Source organism: Fistularia commersonii, chromosome 26 (genome assembly GCF_037954325.1).
Source record: "Fistularia commersonii isolate RoL2024-O1a breed Wild chromosome 26, RoL_Fcom_v1.0, whole genome shotgun sequence".
NCBI lineage: Eukaryota > Metazoa > Chordata > Actinopteri > Syngnathiformes > Fistulariidae > Fistularia > Fistularia commersonii.
In genome coordinates this window covers 10,582,039-10,594,962 of record NC_141309.1, presented here as the reverse complement: position 1 = coordinate 10,594,962, position 12,924 = coordinate 10,582,039, and the positions used below count along the sequence as shown (strand labels likewise).

The 12,924-nt window shown below is 42.1% G+C and overlaps 1 protein-coding gene across 2 annotated transcripts in view; it reads right to left on the bottom strand.

Annotated features, from left to right (window-relative positions):
* Positions 1 to 12,924, bottom strand: part of bin3 (bridging integrator 3) — a 30,173-nt gene that overhangs the window by 1,797 nt on the left and 15,452 nt on the right. The window contains exons 5-8 of one of the 2 annotated variants that reach the window (XM_086174171.1): positions 12,608 to 12,744; positions 7,654 to 7,694; positions 3,101 to 3,242; positions 1,857 to 1,991 (exon numbers count right to left, since the gene is read on the bottom strand). In XM_086174171.1, coding sequence (XP_086030297.1) covers positions 1,857 to 1,991; positions 3,101 to 3,242; positions 7,654 to 7,694; positions 12,608 to 12,744 — 455 coding nt within the window. The remainder of the gene's footprint in view (positions 1 to 1,856; positions 1,992 to 3,100; positions 3,243 to 7,653; positions 7,695 to 12,607; positions 12,745 to 12,924) is intronic. The other variant, XM_086174172.1, reaches the window with a different exon arrangement.

Genomic DNA, 12,924 nt, shown 5'->3' with positions numbered 1-12,924 from the left:
TTCTTCCCCTTAGTTCATGAGTCAGGCTCCCTAGAGAGTTGCTTTGATGATTAATAGGCTTTAATCACATTACAAGACTCCAGAAGAGTGGGCAGAAAAAGAAAGTACTGGGAAATACAAACCCTTGAAACCCACACACACGTTTCAATATTTATTCATGCAACAATTTATATGACACTACGCTCTTAGGGGGGCATCATTTGTGAGTCCCCTGACTGGTTGCAAGTCCAGTCAAGGCACCAAGAAGAAATATGCTTCTGCTAGAGGTCATGACAAACTACTGCATCTAGTTGGAAATAAGAGAATTGAACATTTCAGAGTCATTACACTGTTTCCTGAGCGGGTTTGTCAAACATGTCAGCTTTCAAAGGCAAGTCTTTGTAAAAGCTTAGTTTGTAAATCCTCTGATTGTTTACTCAAATATTTGCCACCTAAACCGCATGAGTGGGCTAAGTATTGGGTTACTGCTGTTTCTGGTGGTGAGGCAGATATTTTCAAAAGTGGCTTGTTGAAAGGGCCATCGGAAATGTACATATGCCCAGTAATGATAATGTTCACCAGATCAGTGTCTGGGTGCCCTCTACAGTAAAGACACTACTAATTGACCCTATGCAGGGAATAAACGCAGCCATGACACGGCAGCCACCTACTACCCAAAAAGGAGTCTAGAATGACCAGCAGGAGATTTCGCAGATGCTGGAAATCTTTGCAGAAGTCAAGACCAAGACATTTGACCGCATAGGTCTTCCGACCCATGGATAATTTAGGGTGCATTCCCAGCAGCTCTTGAGTACTAAATTAACATGCGTTCAAAAAACAAGGATCTGCAAAAAAAAAAAAAAAAGAGAAGAAAAAAAGAACAATTTTTTAAATGCTATTTGAAAACGAACACACATAGCAGAGAAAGCCAAGTTGAGGAGAAAAGTAGAATCAAAACAATGTCTCAATTCTTCAACATCTGTACAGGTGGATGGGTCAGACCCCGTGTCCCGCTCACAGTTGCTGGACGGGACCCGGGGACGTGGAGCTGAAGGCTGGAAACAAAGGCAGCCTTTGTGCCTGTGCTGTTGCCGCGGGGAGCTAAGCAGCAACAGCGGCTGTGAGAGAAGGGAGTGGAGGATGAATCCAAGCACATGCAGCATGGCTGGGGATGAGGTCCACTGACCACCCACGTGTGGCCGTGTTTGTGTGTAAATGTGTTCATGCTCATTCATGTGCGCACATTACCTTTATTCATGTGCGTGAGCCACATGAATAAAGGTAATGTGCGCTGTATAAATTTAGCTTCAGTGTGTCTAGGAAGACCTGGTAAATTTTAAGTATATGATTTCATTTGTAAATGACACTTATGTTGATGGACTGAGAAACCGTTTCATGTTGTGTATGTGTAATTGCTTATTTTCTAATATTTGCTAATTTTACTGCAAGTTCAAAGTACAACATAGAAATCTGACTGTCATTACATCCGGGATAATCTAGTTTAATAATTAGGATTGTGCCAGTGGCTGTCCAAAAGAGGAAATGACATGACCAGGCAGGTCTGGAACGGGGGCAGGGGACATAGTGGCGCTCACTCAAGACACCCAGCTGCTTTAAGAGAAGCCCCAGGTTAGAAGGGCTCACAGGGCAGTAAAGGAGCCAGACAGATGAGGCCTCCTTGAGTTAGAGCTGCAGTGTGGGCCGTCACTGGGGCTTAATTACATTAACTGTGTGGAGAGAGGCAGACTGCCAGAATTATACACTCCCTTCCATTGGACACTTTGTTCACTGTCTGACAAACAATCAGAGGATGGACGATGGGGTGTGTGAAGAGTGTGAACAGCTCTGGGGTAGTGCCGGGTGTGGGGCTCACTAACCTGTGCCCGAATGAGAGCCTCAAAGCTGGGTTGGAAGTAATCTATGCGGCTGTGGTAGAACTTGGGCATTTCGTCCAGCAGCTGCTTGTTCTTGGCCTCAAAGTCCTCCCTGACCGGCCGGAGCTCCTCTTGGGCCTGAGATGTGAGAGCAATCAGCTCACCTTCAGTTCTGAATTTATATCATATCCCCTCATTTTCCTGATGCAAGTTCCCTTGATATTGCACATTAAAACTCTTGTGCACAAAAAAAACCCAAACAAGACATTTCAGATTTATGATATACAGACAAACAAGAAATTCACCACTTGCAGCATTATTAGTGTCCTTTTTGCTATTGTTCAGAAAGATATTTGCCTAATTCCCACGGAAAAGCTCTGCAAAATAAAAAAGGGAAAAAAAAGGCTGTAATCACGACTGCAGTGAGGAGGAGTGGGTAATGTGGGCAGACTTGGCTGTGAGTGGACTCCAGCACCACTGATCTGTGTGCGAATGTATTAGTGGGAAGTCTACTGTAGGCATGGAGTTATGGAATGCACAATGAATGTGTGAGAGGGTGAGAATTTTTACTAAGGGAAAGGGGGGGGGGGATCCTGAGAATACAGCATATTGTTTATGCATTAAGCTACTCTCTCTTTACCTCAGCGAGTTACCTTTACACAAGCCAGTTGAAATGGCATGCTGGTGTTTTGTCAGGATCATTTCTTTAAGTGCACAGGGACTCAAAGGGCAGGGATGTAGGGGCCTCTTCAAGTCTTTGTTCCCCTGACAGTGCTTTTCTCAATGTGTGTGGGTGGTGCAGCATGTGAGGATGTGTTAGAGGCAATAGCATAGGCCACACTGCAATGCTATCTGTGAATGTGTGCAGTTCTGTAGTGGCCTCATGATGCGTGTGCATGTTTTTCTGTGCATATCCTGTGCGTGCGTGCTGTGTGTGTGTGTGTGTGTGTGTGTGTGTGTGTGTGTGTGTGTGTGTGTGTGTGCGCGCGCATGCCGATAATTCTCAATTACGTTCCTGTAGATGTGCAGGAGTGCCTTTTTGAAAAGGCACTACTTGAGAGCCCAGTAGCTTACGTGGGCGAAGGAGCGCACATGTACAGTATGCATGTGCTCAACTATTTTTGTTCATATCCAGTCAGCATTTGTGTCTTTTTCCTCTTATTGTACCCTATTCAAAATAGGCGTAACATGTGCGAACAGGTAATCTCTGCTCCCTGCCAAGAGGGGGACCATTTAAATGGACAGACCTGATGCAGTTTGACCATCACAGGACCAGTTTTCTCTTTCTCTTCGTATTTTTCCACTTTGGATTGCAAACGTTTGTAGTCCTGCAGTGTCTGCTCCCGACGTTTCACTGCCATATTGAGGCTGGGAAAGACGCCGCTGTACCTGTAACAAAGCAGTACACATAGAAACTCAAGAAGCACAAGAACTAGAGCACTGGATTGACACACAAAATTGTGTGTGTACACACTAAAAAATAAATTCTCAGCACATTATTAAGAAGGCAAATAAATAAAACTGCAGACATTTTTATGCAGCTCCCCTAGCTCTATAAAATTTGCAGACAAGCATTCTGTATTGCATGCTATCTTAATAAAAGTCATTATGAATAAATAACATCTTATTGAGGAGGTACTCCCAAACCCCAGAGGACATTTCTGCATTAAGCTTCTTCTCATCTATTATCTAATTACTGTAGTTCAAAAAGGCATGAAACAATTCATTTTGTGACAATTATCATATTCCTGATGAAAACATATACTTGCAATGAGAATCCTAGTCTTCAGCACTAAAAATAGGGGAACACTCATCTGTAACTTAGCAACAGGAGTCTGAGCTTCATCCTGGGACTTGTTGCACTAGTTTTCTACATGCTTTTAATGGGAAAAAGTAATATGATATACATTAAATATCATACTTAATGGCACGGCTGAATCAATAGAAAAATATTTAACATATGTGGAAAATACCCATAAACAGAACTACAGTTAGCGATGAGTAAAATTGATATGACCATTGATCGCAGCATTATATATCTGTCAGACAATGCTCCATGTCAATTGCATGGAAATCCAAATGATCTACAACTAAGAACTAGATCTGTGTCTGAAGGGGTTATAAGCATTAGCAGAGTGACTTATGTCCTTGCAAATGTCAAATAAATTCAGAGGTCCACTTATTGATCAATTGTTGTCCTCTAAAATCAGTTGTCCCATACCTGTGAGTCATTAACAAAGAATAATAATGACAAGTGAGATTAAGTTTCTTGAATGACTCGTAAAGCCTCTAATCAGCTGTGTAGGCACACTACTACAGTAATGTATCATGTGTGCTTTTGCTCATACTTTTATTAACCACAAAATGTCCTCAGGATTTGTGATCCTCTCCATGCCAATTCCTGCCCAACTCTGTAAGACCCATGGAGAACTACCAAGAAGTTGTGAATCAAAAGTTCAAGATAACATCTGTATCGGCTCGTGCACCTCACCAGAGGGCAGGAAGGGGGAGCAGCAAGTGACACGGACTAGGCCTCAGTCTCAGACAAGAAGGGATTGTTTCCGACAGGAAGTTAGGCAAGGAGTGGCCTTGTAATGTTTGAGTGACATCACGCAGCTTAACACAGCAGCCTACGCTCTCCTGCTATTTATAAAATACCACTTTGGCCCAGTTTATGGCAGGGGTGGATGCTGATCCTCAAGTCTACTATCTGCTCCAGTGTACACATACTTGTAGCGCCAAGGGATTATGTAACTGCCCTCTAGGCATGACTGCTCTCCAACACGATTCTATTGGCTGATAGTGACGCAGCAGCTAACCAGCTTTCAAATGGCACAAAGGATGAGTTCATTCTCATGGGATCACTTCACCTGACAGCACTGTGTGAACTTCCTCCTTCCTTCCTTCCATCATGGTGGCTGGCATTTTGTGTTCCTCAATGGATAACACTACGAGACTTGACTAAACTTCAGCATGCTGAAGGAGTGGCAGTGCTTTTCTGTCACTAAAACAGGAGGAAGAGCCCAACACATATACCTAAACCAGCACTTCTCAAGCAGGACACTTAACTTCACTTCCACTTCAAGCAAGGATGCTAGTGGTTATTCTGACTCAGCAATCCAAAACTTCCCACATGCAAATAACACGGTACCCACGAGGTGAGGGTCGCGTCACCTTTTGTTATGATAATTGAATTCCCCATGATGCCTGGGACTTGGCTGAACATATGTCTGCATGTGTGGTCATTCCTGTCTGGACAAAGCCCTACATTGGCAGAGGACTACACTGGGGCTAAGGGCACACAACTGTCCGTGTGACAGGTTAGGGTGTGGTGAACAAAGTGACTAGAAATAGCATCTGGCTCAGAGAGTGTTTATGAGCAGCTGCCAATCCACACACGGCCAAGACGGACCCATCAGCCAAACCCAAATTTGGTCGAGACACCCTCAATCTTTGAGACTGGCTGGCCAGCTACTGCCATCACATAATTTACTACTGCATAAAGGCAACGTAAACCACAGAAAAAGATTGGACAGTGAGTTCTTTATGTTCAAATCACCATACCAAACAAATCCCACATTCAGATAAAGATTTTGGAGTGTGAGAAAGGTTACATCTTGTGACTGGTGTTGTTACATATCCTTTCAATATATGCAAAATAAATTCTACCTGTTTTATAAAAAGTGTGAGTGTAATGAACCATGAGCAATGCTTGTGTGTGACGTAAATGTAAGAAGAAACTCAGGAGCAGGATGGTTTGATCTGCTACAACTTGTCCTGTACTGATCAAAACTTGTGCAGACTGGATACACAACACAGCAGGAGAGATGGAAAAAAGGGAGGACAACTTAAATACAAGCAGCCTGAATACAAAGACGGAAGTTGGATCACCAAAGTCCAACATCAACTAATCACTGCAAATTCTCCATAGCCACATACACATTACTTCTAATCAGTTATTAGCTTCAAAATGCTCACATTCAAAGTGCTCAATATGAGAGGAGGTATTCTCTTTAGTCACAGCTCAACCTGGGCCAGAGGTTTCAAAACAGGCTTGACACAAAAGAGCAACAGAGCAGAAGGGGCTAGGTCAGAAGGCCTTGATAGCAAAAAAAAAATGCTTCAATGCCCACGCACTCCCCTCCCCTCATATAAACACTCTGATGTCATTCAGAGGCCCTGCTGAGTGGATGAAATTCACATCTGGGCAATAAGGGAGAGAGGGGAGACATAGGGAGAACAGACGGGGGTGCAGCTTCTTTTTTGTTTGTTTACTCGACATTTTACCACACAACATATAAAGAGTGGATTATCTGCAATTACACACACAAAAAAATTGTATGCACTTGCGCGCGCACACACACACACGCGCGCGCACACACACACACAAGCGCACGCGCGCACAGACGCACACGCAGGTCTTCCATTAATATTAACATTCTCTTCATCTGCTCTAATTTTTCTCAAAATAAGACAGGATCACTAATAGAGTATTTAGAGAGCAAATAAACAGTGACAAATATTCATTAGTGATGGACTAATGGAATCTTAATGGAAGCTCAAAAATATACTTGCTTTAGTGCCTCATTTTTCTATAGACACTTTGAAGAACTAATAACCAATATTGCTTAGTTTTTAAGAAGGGAAAAAGTTAACAAAGGGGTCACTTTAACAAGACTAATTTAAAGTTGTTTGAGTACATAGTTTCTCTACTCCACTTCCATTTCACATAAATGCTTAACTTTATGGTCTGTTTTCTGGGAGAGCCTGCACTGTCCTGAGATACTTTTCCCTGTCAACCAATCCACAGCTCTGGGCCCAGGAAGCTGGGCCTTTTGCCATATTCTGAGCCTGCCCACACGTCCGCCTGCCGCCCACCAGGAAGAGGAAATTAGAACCATTCCATCCTGTCATTGCTCCGCCACCAGACCAAACGAGGAAGAAAGGACTCAACTTGCACAAATATACACAAAGGCAGACACACACACACACACTCACACACAGACACACTGACCCCCTATTCTTGATCAACTAAGGAATCACTTTAAACTGTCTATGTCAAAAAAATAAATGGGCATATGAAGGCAAATCTTGATGCAAGCTTTCAATTGAAACAGACACGTTTTCACATAGCATTTGATCCTGGGAGGAGTCAAAGGGAGGAAGTAGAGCCTTATCAAGCTCTCCGGAAGATGGGTGGGATAATCCAGCCACTCCCTCTAGTACCTCTGCTTTGCATGTGTATATAGTGTGTGTGTGTGTGTGTGTGTGTGTGTGTGTGTGTGTGTGTGTGTGTGTGTGTGTGTGTGTGTGTGTGTGTGTGTGTGTGTTTTTGAAAAAGAGACTGAAGGAATGGAATAGCGTTCATGGCCTTTCTCAGATGGGGGAAGAGTATATGGAATGAGAACCATATAAACTTTATTCCAGACACACTTCCACCCCAGCAACAATGCTAACTCCCTTGTTCTCTTTTCATGATCTCTGTTACTACACAACAGGCATTCCTTAGATCCAACACTACTGCTGTAATTCCCACTGTCATAGCATGGAGACCAATGCTGGGTCAAATCATAAAAACATCTCAGGACACTGAAACAAAGTTTGCATTGTGTCATCTAGAATTAATAACATGAACTTTACCATCAAAGTTCAGTACACTTATAATCATTCTGATGGAATTTGTGAAAGAACTCTAGCAACCTGATTACCCACACAAATTTCAAACTTATTGGCCACAACTTTAACTGGTGTTAAATAGTCCGATCTATAAAGCAGAAAAAAGCTTGAGATTTTCACTTACTTCTTCAGAGGGTCAATAACCGTCTTTTGGATCTGGTTGACCTGTAACAAGAGAAAAACTATGAAGATGTACAAATTGCTCCTCATTCCCAAATTGAGTTACATCAACCATAAAACTGCTCTTACATTTCGTGCTTAGATGCAGGAAAGTAATGCCACTGCACAAACATCAACTGTTGTGTACATGCAAAACAGAGCACTTGAGAAGAAAACGAGAAAAGGTGGTGGGAGGGGGGCATGCAAAGAAACTTTTGTGACGTTGACTCTTATTGCACACAAACCCTGAGGAGAAAACCCTGAATATTCATTGAACTTGATATACAAAAGGATGCAACTGTCTGGGGACGGACATGAAAGCAAAGCCCAACTGATTTCAAATCCTGTGGAGGGTGGGCTGCCTTACAAGATGAAAGTTCTTTGCAAACAAACATTTTAACAATAACAGTTTATATTTTCCTACGTTCTCCTTCTGGTTGCCACAACCAACAGGGAGAGGGGAGGATGGGAAGGGGGTGTTAAATGGTAAACGAACATATCATCTCAAGGCCTCCAGCCCTGGCACAAAGTCTCACTGACAGAAGTTGCTAGACAATTAATAAAGTTTCTAGCATCATTTACATTGCAGATTCACAATGACTGTTATTACTTGCATCTCCACGTATGACAGGATTCTTAAACAGGCAAGAGTATCATGAAGAGTAAATACGATGAACAGTGATAGAGAATGTAAAGTGCTGAGATGGTAAGTGACAGCTCCATGTGAACAGCAAGCAACTCTGCTAATCATATGTTCACTAACTATTGGCGGGACAGTCAATCACACAATCTAACAACAAGGAGGTGAGATCGCAGCTGTGTTTTCTAAAAATGCCCTCACCAACTATGAGAATATACAGCACTCACTGTTTCACACCAGCACAAAATGGTTGATCGTGGTTTGAGGGAAGGCAGAGAACCAATAACAAATAAGTACATGGGAATTTCAAAACATTTTCTTTGTTTTACATATTCACACCACATTCCCTCCCCACCCCCCGACTTGAGCAGCGGCGTTGCTTCTAAGGTGAGAGCATGCAGTGAGGAGGGAGAATAACAGCGGCAGATTTGCTTAAGCATGCTGGTGCCCTCTACCCTCTGCCCCTTCCCACAGAGAGGAGGGGCAGAGATATTCCTTGGAGGCCTCACAGAGCCTCAGGCCGGCGCTCAAGCAACAGTCTCCATCAGTGAGTCACGGGGCAGAGGCCATTCCGGCACACAGGCCTCCCAAAAATACACACAGATCGCAGAGGAAATCAATATCCCTCCAAACGGAGCATCCTCTACTGCACTGCCGCCATCTACACTGGGGCTCAGCTTCAGCAGCAGTGTGCCGGCGGGGCTGTGCGCCCTCCTCAGCCCCAGAAATAAACACACAGACCTGGGCCACTGCTGCCTTCATTATCCCTGCACGTTTTATCTGCTGGCTCTCTCACTTGTGGGCCCCGCGGCAGAGCAACTCGTCTCAACATGGAGAAGAGCAAAGGGTGGGTGCTTTTGTGTCTGTTTTGCTGGAGCAATAAGGTTTGCTGTTGGTGCTGTCAGAATCAACAGTCAGCTTGAATGGAGAAGCTGGAGCACTGTGGTAGGGGTCTGTGCTGGATTCTACACACCTAGCAAACCTGAGGTGATATTCCAAATAGCAGGCTGACCAAGAAGGGCTCATAATCACTATTTCGCCTTAAGCTCCTTTCTAGCCACTTTACAAAGGAGATACATAGCTCAGGCCAAACCTGGAACTGAACACTGTGTGAAGGCAAGGATTTTTATTTAGCAAGACTTAGACAAACATTGAGAAAATCAGGTGTGACCTGGCTGTCAAAATCCACTCTGGATGAAAGTGTGTTAAAAAAGCACAACGTCAATACAGTTGGTGACTGTTGTCCTCCACAGCTGAAAAACTGTACCAGGATCAAGGTGCCTGGCTGAATCACGTCAAACATATCATGGTCACTGAGCTGAGTAAAAAAAACTGCACTATAGAGCCAGAAAAATGAGTTACTAGTTTTTGGTATAAAGGGATAAAGAGAGTGTGAAAATAAAACATGAGATGACTGAGAGGAAGAGACTACAAAGTATTGTAATTATAAAGGCTGGAGTTTGAGTCTGGAGGAAAAGTGCGACTGATTATGGCAGATACACATAAAAAAAGAAAAAAAAAAGAGATACTCTGTAAAATCAAAAGAATGTGAATACTTCTTCATCTTGAAAAACAGCAACTGGTAGGACTGGTCTCCTGGGCACTTTACCTAGCCAACACTTCGAGCATATGTACCCAAGGTCATACATCCACATGCTCAGTCAAACCCAAATTCTACTTTGTCTAGTCACTCAAAATGGCTCCTGTATAATTTGATGAGCAATGTCCATCTGAAACACTGATGTACTTAGGCTGAAGAAGACAGCAAAACAAAACAAGCTCACCTCAGTGTGATTACTTAGACAGTTAGCATACATAATGTAACTTTTCTTCAAGACAGTGAAGCAGCTGTTCTGTCAAATCCAAAATAATATCAATCACATGAGGTGGTACCTGTATACAGATCTAATAATAAATAATAATAATAATTAATTAATATATAATTTATTCTTTCTTTCTCTGTAAGTAACCCATCATAGATGAACCATGAGCAGTGAGCTGCCGTCCACCAGCGCCAGGGGAGCAGTTAGGGGTTCAGTGTCTTGCTCAGCAACACTGTGAGGTTCCGGGAATCGAACCAGTTCAAAGACGATTGCTCAACCTCCTGTGCCACACCAACCGCAATATTCACTTTTGTCTCGTTGAAACCATGATTGGTATGATGTTTCCTAAATACTTTAGGAACTTTACTTGGAAAGAGTAATAAAATCATTCTTGTTCACGGAAACATGGAAAAGGGGTAACAAAAAAAAAGCCACGGCTGCTTTAAAGAAAAAAAACATGAACAACTCAAAAAAGATAACAGCAGGGATATGAGTCACATAGATGGGGAAAAAGTCAATCGCTATATGCTGCATTGTGATTTGTAAGATGTGTCTGTTGTGTATTTTTCTGCTCTTTAAAAGTCTACCTTTCACAGTGCCTTAAGGAGGCGCACATGCAGAGCCACGATGATTCACATTATAACTACCTGTGGCAATGACTCTAATCAAATGCTGAAGTGCACCTAGAAAACATTCTAACACAGAACCCTGACAGGCATAGAAGAGATATTCATAAACTATGGCTTTGAAAAGTGAGCAAGAGCACATGCACGGTTTATAATTTAATTCTGAAAAGAAATTAGGGCAGCAAAATGGAGCTGAAAAATGTATCTTGACAGCATGTTTCAGTAATGGCTTGATGATATATCTAATAAGTGTTTCTAATAACGACAAGGAGAAAGTGTTTAATAGTTATTGCTTTTCAAGGAGGACAGGGGAAAAAAACATAAAAACAACAAGAATTATAGCCTCAATTTTAGCCTCTGGTTCATATTTCTCCAGCCAGTGATTCATGTGTGTGGCAACATCCCCCCGATTCTATTACAAAGGAAACACTTTTACATTCAAACTCTTTTACTGTCAAAGCATTGTTTCTAATGACCAAAACAAAGTTCTGCAGGGCACACACAGTGGAGTGTTTTATAATAATTTTTCCTTTATTAATCCCTCGTGGGGAAATTCGTCCTCTGCAATTAACCCATCGTGGATGAACCAGTGCCAGGGGAGCAGTTAGGGGTTCAGTGTCTTGCTCAACAACACTTTGACACACTGGAAGGAACACAGAAATCGAACCAGGAATGTTCAAAGACAATTGCCCTACCTCCTGTGCCATGCTGCCCCAATTTAATTACCCACAGGTTTGTTGCGTTAGTAAACTCCCTTGTATACACTTTTAAGTATAAATGTAACAAAAAGTTTTAAAGTGTTTTTTGGGCATTAAGGTACTTTTTATACCATGATGTTGTGAATGGTTGGGAATTTATGATTAGTTAGTAAAGGTATTTGCAAAACTTGATAAAGTCACACCAAAGTTGATCTATTGGTCAGGGGCTAATACATGTGCAAATTTCTACAAATGGGGGCAACGTGGTGGCAAAGTGAGCTTCCGCCTCACAGCAAGAAGGACATTAGTTCAATTCTCACAAGAGGCCCTGTGTCTATCTGGGTTTCCTTCTGGTTCTCCACTTTTCTCCGAAAGTCTACGAACATTCATAAGAAATAGGAAAATTGGAAAAATTATCCTGATGTGTGAATGAGATTAAATGTAACCCTGCAATTTACACCTCACACCCAACAATGACGGCTGGGACAGGCTCCCTCAACCCTGAGTATAGGAAAAGCAGTGATTAAAGAAACAGTTACTATCTCGAAAAAAAAATATAATATATCCAAATAAGAATGTAACTGCATGGATTGGATCCCTAAAAAAAATAACTAAATTAAAACATAAAAAATATATTTGGTTTACAAATGTCCATTGAAAAAATATATTAAAAAAAGGGTGTATCAGCCATGTAATACCATGGACTAAACACAAGCGCCGAAAAGATTTGCATCTATGTATTTCATGGCTGGGCATATTTTTCAGTTGAGAATAGGCCTTTCCGTTGTATGAGTTATTTTAGACATCAGTGAGTCACAAATGCATCAATTTTTACAGCTGATAACCTGGGCTTATAGATGATGATGCCACAGATGCTTTTCAAAAACAGCAGAGGGAAAGCCATACGGATAGCTCTTACTTCACAGGTTGCAAAATATTGACAAAATGAAAACATGCAATTTCAACAAAAGCTGATGTTGTTTCTTAGTTTTCATGCCTGAACGAAGAAAAACATTCTCCCCAGACACTAATCCAATACCAGTAGCAAGAGCCAAGAATACCAGGCAGCAAAGTATGGAGGAAGAACGCAGAAAGCATTTGGAAAGTGAAAGACTGCTTGATCGGGTCTGACCTTCTCCTGGTTGAAGGCATCCATTCTTTTCATGGATGTGTCTAAAGCTTTCATGGACTCCAAGAATGCCTGGTCCTGCTCACACAGCGGGTTATTCAGCAGGTCTGTGGCGATCTTCACTGCTGCTTTGGACATTGCTGAGACACAAAAAGTAGGAGTATTGTATTATACTCAGTTGGAAAACATTGGAAACATGTATACTATATTTCAGCCCATTGGAATGGATGTCTCAATAGATATCTTTAGCGGCAATATTTATTTAAATTTTCTAAAATCTGATCTATCTAATCTAAACAATTTTGTTTAGATTAATTTGA